Source organism: Drosophila takahashii, chromosome 2L, assembly GCF_030179915.1.
Source record: "Drosophila takahashii strain IR98-3 E-12201 chromosome 2L, DtakHiC1v2, whole genome shotgun sequence".
Taxonomy (NCBI): domain Eukaryota; kingdom Metazoa; phylum Arthropoda; class Insecta; order Diptera; family Drosophilidae; genus Drosophila; species Drosophila takahashii.
Genome location: NC_091678.1, coordinates 17,000,758 through 17,024,597, shown reverse-complemented (window position 1 = coordinate 17,024,597; position 23,840 = coordinate 17,000,758). Strand labels below are relative to the sequence as shown.

Genomic DNA, 23,840 nt, shown 5'->3' with positions numbered 1-23,840 from the left:
GAAGCCGCCTTCGCATCATCCCCTCCCTTTGACCGCCCTGCATTCGCTTTGGATTCTTCAATCCAAATGTTCTTTGTGCTGGTAAATGTATCTGTATCTGCATCTGAGTATCTGCATCTGGGCATCGCGAAGTGAGAGGCGTGCTCTGTGCTCTTCTCTTCATTTGGATTCTTTGGTATTTCTAAGCGAATGTGAATTGCAGATGCGAATTCCAATTCAGTCCGCGAATTGTCCGAAAAAGAGGCGAGTAGCAGGCCACAGATCATCAGAGTAATGCAGCTGTATCTGCATCTGCAAATGCACATCTATCTATCTAGTTCTCTGCTCTGCATTAGAAGAATCATTCCAGGGAATTGCGACTTATTTTCAACCGAATCTCTTGCATCTCACTGCTGTCATTAGCCAAATTGCAGGCATTCTAATGGCCACACTACTCTTATTTTTACTCAAAAACGTTAAAATTCAATGGAAATAAAAATTTTAAATACATGTTCCAAATTTTGTTTGTAAAATATTTATAATAATTTTGTAAACATTCTCAAATGTATTTACTTGCAGTTTAATACATTTATCTTAAGTTTCGATATGCTTAAGAATTTTTTTCCCAGTGTTGAGGAGTTGATGGAGTTCACTTTGCAAAACTCTGCGTGTGAATCACACGCCTTTCGGAGCAGATCAGCCCTCCTCTCACGTGCTGCTCGTCATCGCCGGCCACAATCTGATCTCATTTTAATCACAGCTAATGAATGTCAACACTAATTGCCACTTGAGTGCCACCACTCAGCAGGAGGGGGTGAGTAGAGGGGGGAGGGGCGAGGGCCGAAGGGGTGGACCCCAAAAATGATCTCAAACAAAACAAAGTTAACAAGCAGTAAACAGAAAAAAGAGTCAAACAAAAGGCAAACAAAACTGCGAAAGCCTAATTACGGGTTGTTATAACTACTAAATATGGGGCACAAACCTCTCTTTTTTTTGGGGGAAAGAGGAAAAAGAGTTGAAGGGCGGCGTTCGGAGTGCGTCACTTAAACGACTTAATATTTACAAAAAGTTACACAAATTAATTAACCAATTAAGTGAACGTAGAGCAGACAAGTGCGGTCATTAATCATAGAGTCTTTCTATGACGAACCACGAAGTCCCCTCGAGCTAATGATGTGGTAAAAACTCAATTCAGAGACTCTTTAATGGGTTTATTCGAGAGTGATAGATGGATTAATCGATCGTTTGGAATTGTCAAAGCCCAAAGCGATCGTATTAAGCGATTGCCACTAAAATGGAATTTTAATGTTATTATCGTGTTCCCATTGACACCTTTAGATATATTTAAATAAATAAATAAATGTGGTTAAATGAAAATATTAGAGCACCTATTATTTATAATATTTTTTATTAAGTGGCCATAAGGAAGGAATCAGACAGATGGAATCAAGTTGTTTCAAAGTCAAAAGTATTATTCGATTGCCACTACAATTTAGTGTTATTACCGTTTGCCCATTACAACTTTTAGACATATTTAAATAAATGTAGATAAATGAAAATATTAAAGTATAATTTTATTCTTTTGTTTATATTTTATTATGGTCACTTTAAGGATAATATATTTATTTTTTTCTCTCTTTCCAAATGCATCTGGAATCAAGTTGTTTCGCCGGCCACATGGCGTATGAATAATCGGCGCAAAGCCTTTGCCATTTATGGCCACCCTGCAGCATCGATCGACTTGGCTCTAAAAGCCGCGTCTTGGACAACGAATTCGATTCAACGATTGTTTGTTTGTTTGTTCGTTCGTTTGGCGTGGCTCTCAGATTTCGAGCTCGTTCTGCGTTCTGCGGCCATTTGGTATTTGGTGCCTTGTCATGCTCCATGCTGCAGTTTGCCAGCTTTTGAGGATAGCCTGCGACCAAGTTGGGGTCGCAATTCTTTATTTGTATTCCGAGTAATTGTCGTCGCCGGCGGCGGTGATGTCATCCGGCAGGTAGATATAGATATACATAGGTGCCAAAAGGTGACTTTTTGCAGCAGTCATCGTCGCGAGCTGCTTGTCGTTGATGGATTTGTTGAGGCGAATCTTGGATTGGATTGGATTGAATTGGTGGATGCTCTTGTCTTGGCTGCTGGCTGCTTGCTGCGCATTTTGACCAATTTTAGCCAAACTCAATTAGTCTTAACTGATGTTTCGTTTGTGCTTTTTATAGAACTCGCCCAGGGTGCGGGAGCTTATGGCTTTCTGATATCATTGGGGTCAAGGCTAGTGTGTTCGGTTCTGTTCAGTTCAGTACAGCACCCCGATTCCAGAACGAATCTCGAGATCTTGGCTGCTGCGCAATTCAAAGAAAGCCGTGCACATAAATTCAGTTGGCTAAATGTGCACAAGCATCTGTATATACAGCATTCTGAGCTGGCTTCGAATCGGCGTCTTTAATTAGCACTGAAATTAAACATTTTTTTTCGTCGTCGTCGGTGCTTTTTCCTTTCATTTGTCGCATTACCTGCCGACCACTCCATTTACCCAACTCTCTCAACGCAACTCAGTGAACTCAGTTCGGTGCGAGTCCCGAAATTCCAGTTCCAGTTCCCAAGCGATCGGCCGACTAATTCTTCTTTAAACAAACCGAGGAGAACCGAGAAATGAGCATCACAACAAGCAGCAGCAGCAAAAAGTAAACTCAGAAATCTTCATAAACATGCTAACAAAAAGTTCTTTTGCCAGCGACCTTGGAATTTCAGTTCATCTGCTTTGCGTGCTTCATTTTATGGCCTCGCCCCCTTGCGCCCGGATTTTGTTATTTATTAATTCGTAATGCCATTTTACGTCTGGCCATTTGGCAGCCATAAAAAGTTTCGGTTCAGTTTCAGTTTTCTTTGAATTTGAATTTGGATTTGGCTCTGGCTTTGAGGGGGAGTCTATATATGCATGGGTATAATGCCCCTAAAGATTCTTCAGAATGCAAGTAGCAGAAGCGAGACCCATTGCTCTGTAGAAGTATCTGCAAAGTTGCGCAACCCACACTCTCGCATGCTGAGTGCCCCCTTTGACTTCATTTTCTTTTTGTATATTTGCATTATTTTGGTTTCTGCCTCGGCTTTGCCCGCATTCAGTATGCGCCCCGTTGCCCCAGTCGCAGCTCCTCGAATTGCATCTGCAAAACACATTCGCAATGGAAAGCAGAAGTGGAATACCAAAGAAGAGCACAGAGCACGCTTCTCATTGTGTGCCGCCTCGCGATTCCGATGCCCAGATGCAGATACGAGGCCGCCAGCGGTCTAATAGATAAAGATACTCAGGCACAGGCACAGATACAGATACATTTACCCGCACAGAGAACATTTGGATTGCAGAATCCAAAGCGAATGCAGGGCAGTCAAAGGGAGGGGATGATGCGAAGGCGGCTTCTTGGACCAATTACTTAATTTAGCAATAAAATTGCAGCCAGCAAAGAGCAGAGGCCCGAGAAACCGAGAGCGAACCGAAGGAATTGCATCTTCAAATGTTGCATAAGAACTGAACTGGCGGGGCAAATATGAAATGATTATGGAGGAATATTGGGAGGGGTGGGCACCCAAGAGGGGCTGACTCTTTGCCCCCAAGAGAAGAAGGCGCCGCATTCATGAGGCAAGTGGGTCAGTGGTGCATCGAATAGGGGGAATACTATGGTTATGACTTGGAACTCTTCGCTATTTGTTTCCAATTGGGCGCAGTACCTATTTATAGACTTTCTGCCTTTAAGGCTGAACCGAATAATAATTAAATTCTACTACATTTTTTTACAACCTTTTCCTAAGAAATGTATTATAAATTAGATGGATTCTTTAATTGAATTATACTGTAAGACTTAATGACAGCACTCACTTACAATATAACAAATTGAAATTATTATTAGTTAAAAGTAGTTGGTTCTTTGCTGCCTGGGAATGCATCCCAGTTAACTGCATCACCTGACTAAGTATAAAATAACCTAATGTCCGATCTTTTTTCACCTATATATAGTATGATTTAGTGCCGACTTGGCTGAGTTATTAATTAGCGAGCTGAGTGAATGCGCTCCCCGCTTTTCCCCGTGTGCGTTCTCGGATGAGCTGAGCTGGCTGCACTTGGCTGATCCCCTCCCTTTCGCCACCAGCCCCGTTTTCTGAGTCAGGCTAATACTCGCGATTGTTTTGGGGCCTTGTCAAAGGTGAGTAATAGGCGGGAGATCGTATATGGCCCGGTCGATGTTTCCACAGAAACTCGCCAAGTTTCGAGGCAAGTGCTCACCTTGAACTTGGCCATAGACAGAGAGATAGAGCTAACTAACTATTTGAATTTGAATTTTTTCTTTATTTTGCAGTTGCATTGCGCTGCCCAGCGAAGCTGAAAATATTTTAATGCTAAGCAACGTTTTTCTCTTTTTTTTTGTGGCTACGGCTAAACAAATATGAATGCGAAATTTTTGTTTGCTGGGACTCACCCACGAACTGGTCATGACAATGCCGATGACGATTTTGTTGGCCTGGCCAAAAAGCAGAACCACAAGCGACAAAGTAATTACGTCGAAGAGGGAGAGAGAGAGGGAGAGCTACAGCAGGTTATGCAAGTTCAAGGCCAAAAACTCTGCATTAATTATAATTATTTTTGCATTTGTTAAACGCAGAGGGGCAACAACAAGCATCAACGAGCTGCCTGTTAATTGTCTGGGCGAATGCAAAAGAGGAAAAACAGGTAAATGCAGAATTTGTTTTGCTCGAATGTGGTAATTAATTGTGGCCAGCAATCGATGGCAGAATACCCCAGCCAGGGGGTTAATGCCATTCGCAAGAATTGAAACTCCCTCAAGACGGAAAGTATATGTAAGATGGGAATATTTTTTAGTAAATAACGGAATAACCCAAAGGAACCAACCTAATATTACAAGCTAATCACGACTGCAATTTTTCTCAGAGGAAAAGTGCTCTCAAGACACGTACTTCTACTTTTTGATACTCCCTCTTGGTTCCACTTTTCTTATCTCTAAAGTATTTGGCACAAGAGCCGCGCTATATCTTATATCATTTGCCGAGATTTGGGATACCCGATAAGAAAGTAAACAAAAGGCTGATAAGCAGCAGTCCAAATTCAATTTGCCCTCCATCGATAAGGCAAAAAGGGGGACTTAAGCCAACGATTGCTCTGCCATTATGGGTCTTAAGAGCTAGAACAGACCATAAAGTGGGGGGAAGTCAGCCATCCAGTGAGACACAGACAGAGAGTGACATAATAAATAAATTTAATCAGTTGGCTGCGTAAAAAGCTCTGCTGATGCTGCTGAATTGGAAGGAGTGGAAATCCGAATCCGATTCCGGGGCAGCTTTAACTTTTACTTTAAGACTGCTGTTCATATTTCGAGTGTTTAGTGTTTATTTCTTTTAATTCCGCCCTTTTTATGACCTGACTGTCTGGCTTATCTCATTGCGACCCCGATTCCCATTTTCATTTCGTTCTTGTGTCTGCCATAGGAAATCGAGACAATGTGGCTTTAACTTTGGCCACGTTGCGTATGCGTAATAGAGGCCTCAAAACCAACTCAAAGGGCAATTGTTCTGTTGTGACACTGAGCGAGTTTTCATAGCCAGCAGCTAGCATACATTCCAAATTATTATACCCTTGCAGAAGGTATTATGATTTCAGTCAGAAGTTTGCAACGCAGTGAAGGAGACGTTTTCGACCCCGTAAAGTATATATATTCTTGATCAGCATCACAAGACGAGTCGATCTAGCCATGTCCGTCTGTCCGTCTGTCCGTCCGTCTGTCCGTCTGTCCGTCCGTCTGTCCGTCCGTTTCTACGCAAACTAGTCTCTCAGTTTTAAAGCTATCGGTATGAAACTTTCGTAAAAATCGTATTTCTATTGCAGGTAGTATATATGTCGGAGCCGACCGGATCGGATAACTATATCTTATAGCTCCCATAGGAAGGATCAAAAAAAAAAAACGTAAAAAAATTCTATCTCCGGTGTTTTTTTAAATTTTACCTTCTACTCTTGGGACTATTTTTTTTTATATATTTCTGAATTTCGTTTTTTTTGTTTTGTAAATCGGATCACTATATCATATAGCTGCCATAGGAACGGTCGAAAAATTAAATGGAAATTAATGGGAAAAAAATTATATCTTTGTTGGTTTTTATTACATTCCCTTCTACTCTGGGATATGACTATTTTGAAATATTTCCGAATTTCGATTTTAATTTTTAAAAGATCGAACTACTATATCATATAGCTGTGATAGAAACGATCGAAAAATTAATGTGAAATAATAAGAAATTTAACATTTTTGCGATTTGTAAATTAATAGAATGATCTGCAAGGGTATATACGCTTCGGCTTGCCGAAGCTAGCTTCCTTTCTTGTTTTACGTTCATCTTTCCATCCTCTGTATTTAATGCCTTTATTAACACATTCCATTTACCGCGACTCGTGTGAGTTTTCCATTATTTTCACCCCTCTGGAAATTTACATCCTTTCGGCTGTTTGTTTGTTTACTTACTTCTGGGGATTAAATCCCCAATTAAGCTCATGATTATATGAATTTAAAGTGCTAGCAAAAAAGGGGGAATTTTAATCATTTAAATTTAATTGAAATTTAAAAACAGAAAGCTGCTGCTCGTCCTGTGGCAAAAACGCAGCACAGTTTTGTGGCTTACATTATTTACACCTCCAATTCGCATCTCTTTTTGTTATTGTGACTGGGGAAATAATTAGCAAAAGCAATCATTTAAATTTAAGTCAAAATTTAAACGTGAAATTGTTTAATTATACGAGTACTGTCGTACATACATTCGTGTGTGGCAAGGGAATTTGCATAGTAATTGCATTGCAATTGAAATAATTGATTGTTCCATTCGATGTTTGTTTTTGATTGATTTGTCGGCACTGAGATTACGTTTCAATACGGGCAATTAAAATTGGATTCATTTGTTTTAGAAATAAATGTTCTCGTTTATTTATAATCTTTTTAAGACACAAATTTAATTACAATGTAAAGTTATAATCGATTTAAGCGAATAGTTTACCTAAATCTTGTGTAACACATTTCAGCTGATTAGCACTAAACAAAATCGTATTTATGATGCGGAAATCGGTTTAATTTTCCCCGATAGCCTTCCATTTGTTATATGGACTTATGTATAACTGGTTAACGCTTTGGCTAAAGACTAAACTTCGGCAATTAACACAGAACGTTGGTTCCATCATTGAATCGCATAAATATGCTAATTTATGTTTTCATCGTCATAGTATTCTAAGCTTAAAATTGGATTCGTTTTTTTTTCTTTTTATTATTCATCTTATTAGCATAAGCTGTTCGATTAAAGACATTTGGAGTGGAGCGCTATTTTTAATAGAAAGTAAAAGTTGTATTTTCTAAATGATGACACAAGTTTAACTGAATGGGAAATGGGTCAAGGTTCTTTATTTAACGATGCAAGTATTTCTAGAAAATGAACTCATTAATGGACTTTATATTAATATTTTTATTACAGTTATTATTTCGCTTAACTATTGTAAGAACCAATACCATTTAATCTATAGTCTTCTTTATCCTTGGAAACATTCTAAAAATTTTAAGTACGTTTTTTTCTCGTGGCAGCCACTTAACCTAAGTTTATGAATTGGAATCCGCGGGCATCCTCATTCGAATCATCTCCACCTAAATCTCGATCGGCATCGAATCCAGATGCTTGTACGGCGTCGTTTCCCCAATTGTTTCTATCATTGCCACTGTTATCCAATGTTTCCAGTAGCTTCAGAGCCCTATCGACATCAGAGTTGTGAACACTATCGCTCCAGTCATCGTTGCTACCTGTCGATCTGGTTCCTCCTTCTCCACCGCCACCTATGTTTATACTCTGAAATATACCCGATGCACCGATCGCGGTATAGATTAATCCGAACAGTAGCAGAAGGCGGAGAATGGTTTGCATTTTGTTTCGATTAGCGCTGGTTGCAGTTGACTGAATGTCAGTCGACTTCCGAGCTTGGCTTTTATAGCCTTGCCCTGGGTTATCTGCAATTCGAGGTGTGATTGATATTTTGTACACAAAGGTTAAACTTGTACTGATTGAAGTGAGTGCGGGAAATTCCCGCTTTCGTTAACAGCGCACTTTGCTTGTTTACCACAAAATAAATTGATATCTTAAGCGATGTTCTGACTGCCAGTAAAGCTACAGTGAAAAGAATTTTCTAATATTTTCCCTATAATTTTGGAAAAGAAGTTGTATAAAAAGGAAATAATGCTTTTGAGGTAAATAGGGTTTTTTTTTAATTTTCAAACAAAATCAAAGATGTTAACTTTACATAAAATTTTTACAAAAAGTTACTATTGATTTAGATTTTTCACTATTATAAGATTAAATTATCACAATATTCTAGTTTTTACTTACTAACAAAAAATTAGGAAGAAATAAATTATAATTCTAGACAATCAATAAATTAGAAAAGGATATTTTATTTACAATTATGCTACTGGCTTAGTAACGGAATCAATCGAATCCAAGGTGGTTTCATCGTAATCGAGACTCAAGTGGTCTGTTGAGTTTTCATGAGCTTCGTCGTATTCCTGCCACCGTCTAATTAGTTCGTCCATTGCGTTCATAAACTCTTCGGCGCTATTGTATCCACTGCCAGATTCCTCCAAGACATCATAGTTGGGATCGTCTGTAGTCCCGATAAGATCGTGCGGATGGGCAGCAATCAGCACCGCACAAATGATTCCAAGTAGGAGCAGAATCGGAATAGTATGGCTCTTCATACTGTTCAATAATCGGCGGACAACTGCATTTCTAGTTGTAATTTCTTTCGTTTTTATACGGATCGGATCGGTCAGTGATAGTTCAGCGGAATTCTGGAAAATCCAGTCTGGGTTAAGCCCAAGTTGCAGGCTGCTTGAGTTTCCTCATTCATATTTATGCGTTGCGCGGTGCAATATTCCACTCTGAATCTGAGTCATCGCAGGCCAAGCCAAACAAGCATAGCGCATACGACACGTAGCCACTTGCGGTTCAACAGTCATGCAAATAAGTCTGCGATTAATTTCTAATAATTGATATATCTGTACAGTTAATTGTCGGTCTTTGAATCATCAATCACTTGTTAGGCAAGTTAGCTCGAAAAGGCATTTAGTTTAAGCCCGTAATTTATTTTAAGTACATTGAAACCTATTCTACTGCAGATAACTGCAAATAATTAGCCTATTTTTTTAAATATTAAACAAATATATTTAAATAAATAAACAAAACTATTTTCGATAAATGGTCTGGGACTAAAATAATTTTTTTAATGATTTTTAATTGTTTTGAAATTTAAGTTTATTATTCATTTTATTTTTTTATTAAATTATTTTTTATTGATGTAAGATCGTACTTTTCCCAAAGCGACTGTAGCTGCAACGCCCTAGTAGGCCGTTGCTGGATGCTGCCGGCAACCCCTAAATGACTTGGCTACGAACATCGAGCACTTCACTCCGCTTCGTTGCTTCAATCCCCCTTTGGCTCCTCGGGCACTTTATTCAATTTTCCAAAGCGCGCGCAACCAGTTTCTCCAGCTACCGCCCAACCCCCATTTTCCCACATCCCGTACATCCCACCCATTCACGAAACCCCCTGGTAAAAACATGCAATCTACTCACGAGGCTAATGCCCTTTTATGGCTTTGGAGTGTGCCGCATCAGCAAAACGGTGCTGAATCGCTGCTGAAGTTGCAGCATCCAACAAGACCATTAGATGGGCCACCAGACTCGATTCCCCACGCTGCAGCTCATTATCCTTCGTAGAAGCACCCACCCATCCATTGAATTGAACGCGGACTTGTCTGCAAATATGTCGCACATTTGCATCATCATCATTGGAGTCTGAGACGGCGCCATTGAAATCAACGTTAGCTCTTACACAAATCGTTTTCACTGATTCTCAAACCGTTTTCGACACTTTCCATTTCTTTTTATTGAATTATATTCGAATGTTTAATCTATCAAAGAGAAAGTAGTTGATAAAAGAAAATAGAATGTAGAGATGTACTATAATTATTTTCTTTAAATCATTTAATTTGATATATATTTTTATACCCGTTACTCGTAGAGTAAAAGGGTATATTAGATTCGTGCAAAAGTATGTAACAGGTAGAAGGAAGCGTTTCCGACCCTATAAACTATATATATTCTTGATCGGGATCACTAGCCGAGTCGATCTAGCCATGTCCGTCTGTCCGTCTGTCTGTCCGTCTGTCTGTCTGTCTGTCTGTCTGTCTGTCTGTCTGTCTGTATGAACGCTGAGATCTCGGAAACTATAAAAGCTAGAAGATTGACATTTTGCATGCAGATTCTAGGAGTTCCTACGCAGCGCAAGTTTGTTTCAAAAGGGTGCCACGCCCCCTCTAACGCCCACAATCGCTAATGTACGATTTTAAAAATTTCAATATTTTGGAAAAGTAAAAATGCAGTTTTATTGTGTTTATCAATACCTATCGAAATGTAGAAGAAATTTTTTGAATCGGACCATTCGTTAAAAAGTTACGACGGATCAAAGTTTTTCTCCATCTCCTTCGCACTCCCTTTAGCTGAGTAACGGGTATCTGATAGTCGGGGCACCCGACTATTGCGTTCTCTCTTGTTTTTGTTAGAAGACAAACTTTAAAGCTCATTTAGCAAGTATATAATTCTTGTTTAATATTATTATTTTAATTTTAACAAGCAAAATATTTTAGTCCATTCCAAGAATTTATTTGCATAGACTCAGAAAAAAAATCGCCCTGAATTTTAGAAAATCGCCATACTTTTTAAGCCAAAGGCAGCTCGCCTTGCCTTTTAGAAAAAATTGTTCTAAAAATTAGAAAAAAAATTTCTTAAATTTAGGGTTAGTTTTTGCAGAATTAAATAAGAAGAAGAAAAAAAAAATCGGGGAATCGGGAGTTATGCCGACTCCACCCCTCTGTCGGAGTGGGGTGTTGTTGTTGGGGTTCTCGTTTCTCAACTTATTATTACTTATTATATTATTATATTATACACCTTTAATCTTAAATTGTAACTGAAATAATAACTGAAATTATTATATTATTTATTAATGATAAACATAAAAATCAAATAACTTACTATCTTGAGAAAAACATTTTGGTCGCTCGCGGGAATCGAACCCCTACGTCACAGTTTGCAGTCAAACACTCTACTAGCTGCGCCAGGGAAGCATCACGAGAGGCGCTGTACAAAGTACATTCTCATTCTGTTCTCTTGGGTTTTAGGTTTATAATCTTATTTATCCATTATGTGTATGTTAGCTTACCTAAATCCTTATTTGTATTAAAGTATTCATATTAATGCGCAAAAAAAAAAAAAAAAAAAAATGTCCGCCTCGACGTGGGATCGAACACACGCTTCCGAATATAAGCGTAGAAAACAAATAATCCGCTCGCATTAGACCCCTAGGCTACCGATTGGGCCAATTTCCTAAAATGTAAGGCGATTTTTTCTTAGTTTGAAAGAAAATTTTCTGAATAACAGAAAATTTTTCTAAAAGTGGATAACAAGAGGAGTTGATCTAATCAGGGTAAGTTTTTCTTATTATTTAGAAAAATATTTCTGAAAAATAGAAATATTTTCTGAATTTCAAGGCGATTTTCAAAGTATGGCGATTTTCTAAAATTTAGGGCGATTTTTTTTCTGAGTGTATCAATTTTTTCCAAGTTGTTGCTTTTGGACAGTCTCAGCAATGGCATCTAATTGAATTACAAATTTTTTCTTCATCTGCGTTAGAGGTTTAAAAATCTCTGCATTCCTACAGAATAGAACTGGATTTTGAGATTTGGCCAGTGGTTCCTAGGCCCACATAAATACCGGCAAGAATGTGTGCTTCTAAGTAGGCAGAACCTTAGCAAGTGTCATAAAAAAATACAACTGAAATGGCCCAGGCACTCCGCCATATAAGTATGACAGGCAGTCAAATTAACATTTCAGTCACACAATGACCTTCACCTAGAAGCCATCAAAGCGTACCCAACCGTCGGCCCAGCCCTAGCCCCTAGCCCCAAATCCCAAGCTTCAACGGAGACCAAAGCCAAAACCAAATCCACTGCCAAAGCCAAAACCAAAACCAACTTCAACGCAACGCGACCAAATAACATCCAAAAATCAAAGTCAATCAAAAAAAATCGGGGAACCAGTCAGGTCTTGCAAGATCACTCTTTATATACTCTTTCAGAAACTGAAATAATATTTTAAGTTTAATCACTGAATTTCTTCAATTTTAAAAATTATAAATTTATATCTGCAGTTATTAATTAAAATATCTTAAGCATATTATTAAAGCAAAATTTAAAATATCTAAGCAATACATATTTACCAACTAATACGATTTTTACGATATTTGATTCTAAAAATTATTCTATTACCCAAATAAAATATGGAAGTGCTCTTACCTGAACTGTAAAATGAATTTGATACTGGTAGAAAAATCAAAAGATAATGCAATTTAATTTTCTTTTAAATATTGTTTGTCCTGCATTACAAGAGTGTTACGAAAATTATTGAACCCCCAGCAAGGGCATTAGGAATATATGAAAAACGAGACAAAGCCGAAGCTGCCTTTTGCTCATTCGGTCGCGTAATTTTGTTTTCGGAGCCACTTGATTAGCACGCTCTGAGCCATGTTTAAACGTGGGCTGTTTAACCAAACGGCAGCCAATACAACCGACCTGGCCAGAAGACCGTCCAATATACGGCAATAGCAACAACAAGAGCACCGATATTGGCCACGACTGCGAACACAATTCAGCTAAAGACCGCACTAAAGACTTTGACGCAAAAAACGTGCGAGTACGTGCCGCTGATTAGTAAAACAAACAAATTAAATTGGTTTCTGCTTTTTGCCTGATTTTCCTCTTTTTTGGTTTTCGGCTTTGGACTAAGAGCTAGACAAAAGAGCCGTGTTAACTCAAAGAGACTTGCAAAACTTTTAAAAGAGAAGTGTGATGGATTTTAGCCAAGAGAAGTCAATACAAGTTGTAATCAACTTATGGAACAGATGCCAGCGATGTTAGATTAACTATCTAAAAGTTTAAAAATCAAAGAAATTTTGCTAAAATGTTTAAGACCATAACATTTGTCAAATAATTTAATTACTTTTCCAATTTATACAATAAGGGGGACTAATATGAATATAATTCTATTCCTCCATAAATCGTTCTTGTTACTCATAAAAATTAAAAGATTAACTCTTTTGACCATAAAGGTCCACAACAAATCGAATTGATCTTTGCAACTACTGGTCTTGGCTTATAAGTAGGCACCTGTGGCCAGTAGATCTATGAAATAAAATGAATATTTATATAAGAATGGATTGCATTGTCATGAGTAGGCAAACGTCTCGCGCATTCTTGGCTTTATGGCTTGGCCCGTGGAGAAGGAGAGTCAGGTTTGTTAATCCATGCCGAATCAATATGCAGGTCGCGGCTTTGACTCAATTCTTATTTTGCCCGAGACGTCATTATAAACCGCAGCGTTTTCGGTTGGCAAGGGGGGTTTACTTGGGCTAAGCCCATTACTGGACACCAGTTGGTTAGGTGCTGTGGATCCGCTGTTTCTACACTCAAAAATTATGTGGCTCAAAGCTGCATGCAAATTGGCAAAAAATAAAAGGATTAATAAAATAGCAAAAAATGCTTTTCTTACATACTGATGAAATATGAGTATTTTTAATATACCTATTATAATGTTAACTGGGTTACAAAATAAGTATTTAATTAATTAAACTCTATTAAAGCTGAAGGTTTGTCAAAAAGTATCCTTCCCATTAAAAAATAAACGGTCGAAACACTTGAAACAGAGTTATAAACAGAAAAATTACACAGAAATGGACCTACTATTTATATTTTTAAAACCCTTTAAAAGTAATTTAAGGACTAATAAGATAGCTTTAAAAAACGTACTCTGTCTTAAAGACTTAATCTAACAACCAGAAGAAACTGGATATGGTAGCAAAGAAACACGGTTTTGGATGTTTTTTTTCCCCATCTAACACTCTCTAGTTTTATTTTGAGTGTACTGCTCCCACTGCTGCTACTGTTGCATTGTTCTCGGTGGCGTTCTTAACGAGCGCAGCATGCAAAACAAGGCGCAAGACGCCATTTGGCCAACACACAGAGGGAATCGCAGAATCGTTTTTATTGCCGATGCGCCCCCTGCATGACAATCGAGCCGGTCCCAACTGGGTGAATCTCTGACTTTGCCCTGTCCTGTCCTGTGCTTGGCTGTCCAGTCCAGACCCTCTGTGAATTTGCGAATTCGCTGTCTGATTGTGCGCACGCGCTCATAATCAAAGAATCGTCCCCATCTCCTCCCAAACCCTCCGAATTCTCCGCTGAGCTGGCATTTTATGATGGATGGAGCGTTGGCGACCGATTCGCCTTGACGTTGATGCGCCATCAAGGAAAATTATTGCGTGCGCGCAATTAAAACTAAAATAAAGTTGCAAAAATATGAATTCAAATTTGCATGTCGCCATATACATATATACCAGAAAGTATATCTGGACAATGCAGCCACTTCACTCGGATGAGTAGGATGAGTCAGTAGGCTTTGAACGACTTCCAGTTGTCTGCCAAAACGATTCACACAAATTCAACGTCTGAAAGATTCCGATAATGCCATACGTTTTAGATTCTATTTCATGTTCAAATAAAATATATTCTCAAAAAATAGTGTTTTATTAAATTTATCTTAAAATTAAGTGCTGTAATCCAAGGGATTTTTGGGGAGGTTAAATTCTTGGCCTAACTGAACTATTATTTCTTGAGTTAAGTGAAACCATATTAAGTGAACCTATCATAACTTCTTGCTTCCTATTATATCTACTTTTTTAAAACCTTTAATGTCACAGCATACTTAAAAGTGCAATTTTAAATCAATATCATTTATCAGAATTTTCACAAAAACTAAGTTTCCTTTTCCTTGTACTTTAATTAAGAATCTCTTGCAGAAATCTACAAACGCACATTTTCATTTAACCTTTACATTTACAACTTAAGTCCAATTTGACTAATTATACCCGTTACTCGTAGAGTAAAAGGGTATACTAGATTCGTGCAAAAGTATGTAACAGCTAGAAGGAAGCGTTTCCGACCCCATAAAGTATATATATTCTTGATCAGGGTCACTAGCCGAGTCGATCTAGCCATGTCCGTCTGTCCGTCTGTCCGTCTGTCCGTCTGTCTGTCTGTCCGTCTGTATGAACGCTGAGATCTCAGAAACTACAAAAGCTAGAAGGTTGAGATTTCCCACACATATTCTTTGGCTTCCTACGCAGCGCAAGTTTATTTTAGCCGAGTGCCACGCCCCCTCTAACGCCCACAATCGCCCACTAACGATTTTAAAATGGGTCCTGCGCCCACATCTTTAAAGATTTCCGAGAAGTATAAATGCATTTTTGTTGTGTATATTTATACCTATCGAAATGTAGAAGACATTTTTCAAATCGGACCATTCATTAAAAAGTTATACGCAATCAAAAATTATATATCTATCTCCCTCGCACTCCCTTTAGCTGAGTTACGATTATTAGTCGGGACACCAACCCGACACAGTGTTCGCACTCCCTTTAGCTGAGTGACGGGTATTAGATAGTCGGGACAACAACCCGACTATAGCGTTCTCTCTTGTTTTTTATATAAAGCCCGTTTAACTGTTTACTTTGAGGGCTTTAATCTCGACACGTTTCAGTTGGATGGACAACTTTAAATATTTTATATTGTGCATGTTGTGCAATCGGTTTATGCTGAATCTTTTAAACACTGCTGATTCAATTTGGTGTATCTGCTGGTACCTTTTATAAAATAGTTGGGCAATCAAGCGTACAGCTTTGGCTGCCTTTTTGTGTTCGTTTTCAAATTTATAAAGGTTTCGGCGAACATTTATTGTATTTTTAATGTGACGCATGGGGAAAATGTTTCCCTTACTGTGAAGCGGAAGCTCGTGTTGTTCGGCGACAGAAGTGGCGGCATGGGGCAGCCCAAAATCATCGGACTCTGGCGCTTAACAGCGACATTGTTGACATATCTGGACACTTGGATCGCGTCGCATCGGGACGATATGTTGCCAGTCCCATTCTATATATACGCAAATGCTAGCCCTGTTTGTGTGTGAATTTGTGTTTATTTGCCAGATTCGCTTTTGAATTTATGGTCGGGAGTGGAGTAAAGCTGTAGGAGAACAGACAAACAAGCCCGAAAAGTTGTCAGCGATACTTTATGTGTAGAGGCAACGTTCCCAAACATAAAATATTCAGGGAAATGCATCTATTAGCTTCGGTAAGGGAAGTAATATTTTATTTTTAGGGCAGCGATTGAAAGATATTTTTAGCAAAAGCGGGAAGTGTCAGCATTAGGAAATAAAGATTTAGTTTTAGGATTATCTAGTCAAGTAATTAATGGCATATGTTTAAAAATAAATACAAGAAAAGGTCAGTGCTTTAAGTTTTTGATAGTCCACCTTCTTAAATGTTTTTTTAATAAATTATTCTAAAGGAAAAATACAAAAATTAAAGCTTAATTCCAATATTCATCCTGGCGTAGTCTTAAGGATTTTGCTTTAAATTTCCATCACCATTTTAAATCCATTCAATTATTTAGTTTTAAATTGAATTATATCTCAGATATCCCTTTCCCAACAATCGCTTGTTGGCTTGTGCGTCACAATATCCAATGGAAAATGTACATGCCAACATATCTACCGGCAATCAAATTATAGAGCAATTTGAGACAAGTCAAGACCACTTTTGGCTGTCAATATTTCATATTATTATCGATTTTGTAAGCAAGTACACACAGAAAAGCAGTGGCAAGAGCATAACAAATTCTGGCCTGGACCACTAAAGAGGGATATCTGACAAAACATATTGCCGCAGTAACAATATTTTGCTTTCCAGGCCAAGCTTCATTGACTGACTGCCCAAATGACTGAGTGAGTGACTGACTGACTGACTAACTGGCTGACATCAAAAACTGAGGGAATACATTGAGCCTGTTTATCGCAGACATCAGAGAGCAGCCTTAGTTTCAGCATCAACAACGGCCAAAAGCCGCAGGCAGAGCACGCGTTCTCCAAATATTTATGAGCCGCAAAACAGAAGGAGGACGACCAAATCGGGGTGTGGATGGTGGACGGGGGGCAGTGGAGGTACAGTGGCCAGGGGGATTTCGGGCAAGTGATTTACCGACTGAGCTTCAAGTAGCCGAAGCAGCTGTCAATCAGGCTGCAATCAGCCTCCACTTTAAGCCTATAAAAACGTCTGCAGTTAGCGGTAAAGCAAAGCCAAGACCCACCAAAAAAATCAAAACCTCGATAAATATATACATATATGTATGTCGAAAACCAAAAAAGTAAAAGTGGCTTACGGTAAAGCCATTCGACAAAAAGAATTTCATACATTTCATATTGCGCCGCACCCAAGATCTCCATGAAATGGAGACGCGTCCGAAGTGTACAAAGACAATTAGTGACCTCAAAAACGTTTTGCAGTTAAAGATTTTTTCTCTGCACTTGATCTTTTATGAGCGATATGGCAGGGAGCCCTCATAATATTGTCGGCTGCATTTAGTTAATGAGATCTTGCACATTGACGGGCTGGATTTTCACTTCTCTTATAGCAAACAAGACGTGATCGAAAGCCTAAAATGATGATTGGGCCAGGAGAAATATTTATCATATAGTCGCCGTTGAAGTAATAGGCCTTTTCTAACCGTGAAATTGATTAAATGATTCCATTTTATAAATTTATTTATTTAAATAAATTATTAATAAGATTATTTAGAAAAGTATAAATTTTTTCTCGGCAGTTAATTTCTAAGACCAATATTATATTTTGAAAATGATTCAGTTCAAAGAATTACGGGCTTTTTATGACATTTTTCTTTGGATCTAATACTCTGGTTGGAGTAGTATTTTAAAGGGTGTGGTTGGGCTGTTGGTTCCCCGAAGAATGGTCATCCAATTTTTGTATTGGTCACGCTGGCAATTTCTACCTGGCCAAAAAATATTTATTTGTATTTGGATATCTTTTTCTCTTTTTTTATGCAGACCTTCAGTGCGGCCTAACGAAAATAAAATCCCCAAGCAAATTAATGTTGTATCTCTTTTTTTGTTTTATTTTATTTTATTTTATTTTCTTATATTGGCCAACACGAAACGAAACTGTCAATTGATGTCTTCGGCGCCGGACGAAGCGGCTTTTGGTATTTCCTTGGAATTATCTTAATGTGAAATCTTGAACTATGTTTGGGGCATGGTCACAAGGGCCGGCCGGCGAAAATACCTAAGACAATTTTTAATGGATTTCGGTCTTGACATGACATGTCCGAAACGTCTTAAGGCGCATTTAATTGCAAAGTTTTGTAACATCAACAAGATGTCACAGAAACTTGGCCTAGAGCGAAAGCATGCCGAAAAAACGAAAATCTAACTAATAAGCTGCGGCCTAATCTTTACCCAAATATCTACCGCAGAACTTAAAGCAATTTCGGGTTCTTATCTTCCCCTGACAATGCCGGCAAGCCAAATTATGCTCACTTTAGTGAGCCACAAAACCCTTTTCGCATCCCGGCGATTACACATAATTTTCATGTTAATGGCGGCTGGCAAATGCCTAGGTACGATAACAGGGAAAACCCTCTTGAACAAACAAAAAAGGCGCAATAAAATGGTAAGAATATCTGAACATATGCGCCCTGACGTGTGCAGCTAAGCGGAAATCTAACCGACATTCCAAGCCGAAAAACACACACTGAAAAGGAACTTAATGGAAGATGTTTTGGCTATATTGGGGATCTCAAGACTTTTTAATGCTCTACGGGTCAAGAGTTCACTTCTTTATCTAATATTTTAAATATATAAAAAATTATTTTAAAATAGTTATCTTTTTATAGTGAACCTAACTTAAAACCAAAGACAAAGTCAAAGAAAAAACCTTTTAATTTTTAATTACACTTTTTATAATAATTTTTAAGACTTCACACCAACTACTAAAGATAACTTATTTAAGATATCGAATCATAGCTTAAAAACTTAGTAATCGGCGTAGTAAAATCTATAATAAGAGTTAGGTTGGCAAGGTTGGCAATCTGCACGAATCCGGCGAGTCGTGACCTAATTTCCAATTGAAATAACTTCCAACTATATAGCTTTTATATATCCGCTCCATTTTATTAGTTTACACCCGGCCATAAGGAAGTAATATCGCAGATTACGTCACTCAGCACGCCTGCTCGTAGGACAACAAAGTTGGGGGCTTTAAAGCCAGAGGAGATTATGTGACCAGACGAAACGAAACGCAGACTAAGCTGCACGACAAAACCCATAATATCCTGCAGTGGGCCATAAAAAGAAGGGAAGAGCAAATAAAATGGCCCAGGGCCCCGGGTGTCTGGCCCAGAGACTTGTGACTCAGGTGTGTGAGCATCAGCGGCCTATGGACCAAAACCCAGAGACTGACATTTGTTTTTGCCCTGAGTCCTGCGGTTGATTTTTTGAGTCTTTTTTTCTTTTTTAACAACGCTCGGAAGCGGATGCGGATACGGATGCGGATGTCTGCCATAAACGAGCTCATTAGTAGGCACAATGTACCGTTGCTAATGTGCTTCAATAGATACTCCGCTGGCATTCCTCGAGCGTTTCGGTTAAAGTTGAGCTCTTATTTCGACCACAGGCAAATCGGCTGCGAGCAGCATTAAAACGAACTTTTACAACAGCTTTAAAGTCGTAAACACCCAATGAAATTTTAATGATACCGGGCAGGTTGTGGTCACGCCCCCAACTCACTCACATACTAAAAAAAAAATAGCAAGGAGTGGGAAAGTAAAAAAAAATCCAGAATCTCGCATCCTGTTTAAAGTTGAAAAATCCAGGGCTTATTGATTTTTTGTTTCACTCGCTGGCGGGCGTTTCGTTTGATTTTGGACAGTTTAATGCTCCATTGAATGTTCCCGGAGTCTGGAGGAGATGGAAGAGATGCCCATGCCCCCATGGGATGTCCATGTTTATGCCTGGATGCTTCTCAACCGGGAGGTCCTGTTTTTATCCCCCTTTCCCCCTGACATCCAGAGCCTGCAGAGGAACATCCTTTGCCCTTTCGTACATTCGATTGGCAACTTTGTTTGGCCAAATTGTCTCCTCGCTGTCTCTCCTCCAGCCTGCACTTTTCACCCACTTTCCCGGCTTTTCCCTCTGCCGCTGCTTGAAATGTCAATTGCGCTTATTAAGGCAAAAGTTCACTGCGCTCTAAGCGAAATCGGATCCTAGAGATGGGCAATCAGGAAAAGTCCGAAAATATTCAAGGTGGGATAGCAATACTTTCTACAGGCAGCTTTTATTGCCCCACGGAAAATATTTAAAAATCAAGGACTTTTTAAAATTTATTATAAAAAACAATTTAAGTTTTCTAAAATACCCACTAACTAATTTCTGCGTAGTGACCGATCTAATAATTTATAAGAACTAGTCTTGTCGCATCGGGATATTAAATACAAATAAATTAAACTAAAAAAAAATTATTTTAAATAAATCAAAAAAAAACTATTTTTAAATCTAAAATGTTGAAATTTGTATATATTATTCAGTATTAGGGGATTTTCTTTCTTCTTCGTGAATTAAAATACGTTTTTTAATATGGGTTATGATTTTGGCGTACTCACGAAACCATCCCGAACAAAAAGGGATAGATAAGTACCCTGGAGTACACTGAAGCTTTCGCCAGGTTGAAGGACAAAAGTGGAAAACATTCCGGCACTTGACGGAGGTGTTTTCGAAATTTGTTCAAGTGTGTGGCATAGGCCGCTCAAGAATCCATGGCAGTTGGAGCAACGTAAGCTCCTTCCAATAGACCAAAATCCCGATGCTGATGACACTGCAGCTGTGACAAAACTAACTAAGATGTTTGCTTTGCCGACTAATGACAGCTTCTAGCATACTGTTGTGTACGTCGTATGATTAATTCCCAACGGGCAATAGCATTTAGGCAATCAAATTAGTCTAAGACGAAAGCTTAAAGCCAACTAAAAGACATGGGCATACACACAGACAGCTGGCTAAAAGTCGCATTAATTTCGGCCAGTTCCTGGGCAAGAATTCTTTTTTTGGGGAGCCTTCAGCGAGATTTATTTGCCCACCGAATGCCTGTACAGGCTGTGATTGAGAGCCGGCATTTTACGGCTGGAAGTCCAGTGAATCAGGTAAAATATGTCGCTCGATTTATTTGAAAATGCAAATTACTCCAAAAGGTGTTCCGTAGCTTAATTAAAAAGTTAGCTGGCACCTCAGCTTCTTGGGAGAAAACTAATTGTGAGCAGCTAGCGATAGAAAATTTATAAAATTTTGAAAATGTTGGTAAAAATTAACGCTATAATCAATTAGTATCCTTAAATGATTACTAATTTATAAACTTTAGTCTGTTTTTTATTTAAAAATTTAATTTCAATCAGCTTTTTCTATTCCATTTATTTATTTACTATTGCAAATTTGTATGTGTTGTATCAATAATGTCGCAGTTTTTGTTTAGCATTTTTCATAAATATGCAACAGGCAATTTCGCGTTGAATTTTTGGACAAAAATATTGCTGCGCATCTCTTTCTGAATGGCACCCAAAATACGTGTTGAATATTGCATTTTTGCGGTTGAATAATTTGTATTTAAATCGTTTGGGTTCAATGCCCTCGAATAGCAAAACAAGTTAACTTTGCTATTGGGCTTAAACGTTTTCGTTGTTCGCCCGATAAATGTCAGAGGGGATTAGATGCAAAACAAATACATTTTGTGGAGTAAACATGCATCCCGTTCACACATTCGCTCCTCTTTCCGATTTCAGCGCTCAACACGGCGTATGATTAATCGGCAAGCGACTAATGCACTTACGGAGCAGGGCTATGACATTAAAACTTAAGTGTGGCCCGCACTTAATTTAAAATGCATGTTAAAACGCCATTAACTTGGAGCAGGAAGTGCTGATGGCGATATAATGCGACTACTACTGTTCTTGATGATGATCTAACCCGGGACAGGGACTTCGGGTCCAGGGGCACTCCGTCCGTAAGCGTTTATTGAACCCAACCGAGAGGGAGGGACAAAGCAATTGGCTCCTCATCATATCATGTCGCAATGCAGCCAAGCGTTGCATATAAATTGCCAAAAATTATGAAAATCCGATGCCTTAACAGGTAGCTTTAATTACAGGGTTCACAGCTCATATGACTAATTAGGTTTTTTTTTTGTTGGCGTTTCGCTTGCTTTTTGTCTGCGACTGCATTTGTCAGCCAGCTGGATCGGAGCTCTTGAACCCCGACCACCTCGTAAACAAGTCGAAACAATTAAAAACAGCCTTAAAATACAGATCAACTTGCAAGCCGCTCGCGATTTGTATGATAAAAGGGGGCGAGCGAAGAAATTCGTTTCTTGTTCCCCGAAAACACGAAAATTACCTGTTGGCGACTGTCAGTTTGAATTATTAAAGCGTATGCCATACAGTCGATCTTTCCGAACTGGATTTTCGCAAAGCCAAAGATTCTCTTATTCACAGTTTGAATTTTTTTAAAGATATGCAAGCAGTAAATCGACGCTTTTCTAGATGTCTTAACAGCGCCATCTAGAGCCTATTTTATTACTAGCTTCTAATTTTTCAATGATGATCCGATTTGAAAATAGAATGAGATTTTAACCTCTAAAAAAATTAAAAAATATAGGCTAGATCGATATATATAAGTACCTATAGATCGGAAGGGAATTAACTATATCCTAGGCTTTTATAATAGGCTATATAATAGGCTTTTTTGGCCAAAGGACACATTTTTGTAAATTTAAAGCTACTGATCTAACATAATTATTCTAGTATAGACCAAAATCCCGTAAATATATTTTCATAAGGTGGTTCAAGATAATGAAGTTCTGCTTAACTGTGTCGCATGGGAACAGTTTGCCTCGATCGCAAACGCGATAATGATCTTCGCTGCCGCGGAGCAACCTTGACCTGGTTCTTGGATCTCGAAAAGGGGCGACAGCGGCAAATGGCAGCAAATTGCAGTTGTCTTTGGCCGCAGCCACATGGAGCAGCAGCAGGCCACTTGGAAGCAGGAGGCAGGCGAAAACCGGTTTCTTGCTTTTTTCCCACCAACGTGCAATTATCTGCTTTTTGCAGCGCTTAACTTTGGAGCCGCCCGTGGGGCACTCACGCAATGCGGTGGGCGTGGCACGGCACGTTAAGCTAAATAGGTTTTTTTTGGCGGTCAACAGGTTGGTGCGTGTAAGGCTGTGGGGGCGTGGCCGTAAAAAAACATAGTAAATAAGACAAGCAGCTCAGAAAAAGGGAGCTTGAAAGTGGGACAAGTTATTTGTTCTCTTGGTTTTATATAGCACTCAATATTCAAAACATTAAAACCAAATATAAGTAATTGTTTTAGTAATACTTGTTCTTTAATTTAAAATAAAATTAATCTGTGTTTGTGCTTATACATATGTTTATATTTATTTATATTATATCAAACCACCCGTTAACGTGATATAAACCATTGAAAAGAATTTTGAGTTTTGTGAATTAAAATTATGATGTCTGGGCTTTGCTATCACAACGCTGGTTCCCTGGGGCACCAAAATTGACGGAAGTGACTCGTCGATTAATATTATTCGCAAAAATAGTACAGCGCGTGTACTAACAATGTCACCAAAAATTCATATCTAATTGATTAGAAGCGTTTCATTGAAAACGCCCTCAGCGCAGCGCTGGGTTAATTTAAGCTAAAAATCTGCACACACCACAGTCTGCCGAAGATATTCAAACGGATCGGTTTATTTTTTAATTGAGTGCTCCT

General features: G+C 38.6%; 2 protein-coding genes across 2 annotated transcripts; both read right to left on the bottom strand.

The window, feature by feature from the left end:
• Window positions 1–6,927: 6,927 nt before the first annotated feature.
• Window positions 6,928–7,981, bottom strand: LOC108068267 (uncharacterized). Its single transcript, XM_017157730.3, has one exon. The coding sequence runs from the start codon at window positions 7,933–7,935 to the stop codon at window positions 7,606–7,608; it is 330 nt and encodes a 109-aa protein (XP_017013219.2). The 5' UTR covers window positions 7,936–7,981; the 3' UTR covers window positions 6,928–7,605.
• A 458-nt stretch (window positions 7,982–8,439) lies between these two features.
• On the bottom strand, window positions 8,440–8,806 carry LOC108068278 (uncharacterized). The gene has a single exon (XM_017157742.3). It carries the CDS (start codon window positions 8,760–8,762, stop codon window positions 8,469–8,471), a length of 294 nt encoding a protein of 97 aa, XP_017013231.2. The 5' UTR covers window positions 8,763–8,806; the 3' UTR covers window positions 8,440–8,468.
• Between the last annotated feature and the right edge of the window lie 15,034 nt (window positions 8,807–23,840).

Coding starts and splice junctions, on each gene's coding strand:
- LOC108068278 (XM_017157742.3), bottom strand. CDS start 8,762: ATGAAGAGCCATACTATTCCGATTCTGCTCCTACTTGGAATCATTTGT.
- LOC108068267 (XM_017157730.3), bottom strand. CDS start 7,935: ATGCAAACCATTCTCCGCCTTCTGCTACTGTTCGGATTAATCTATACC.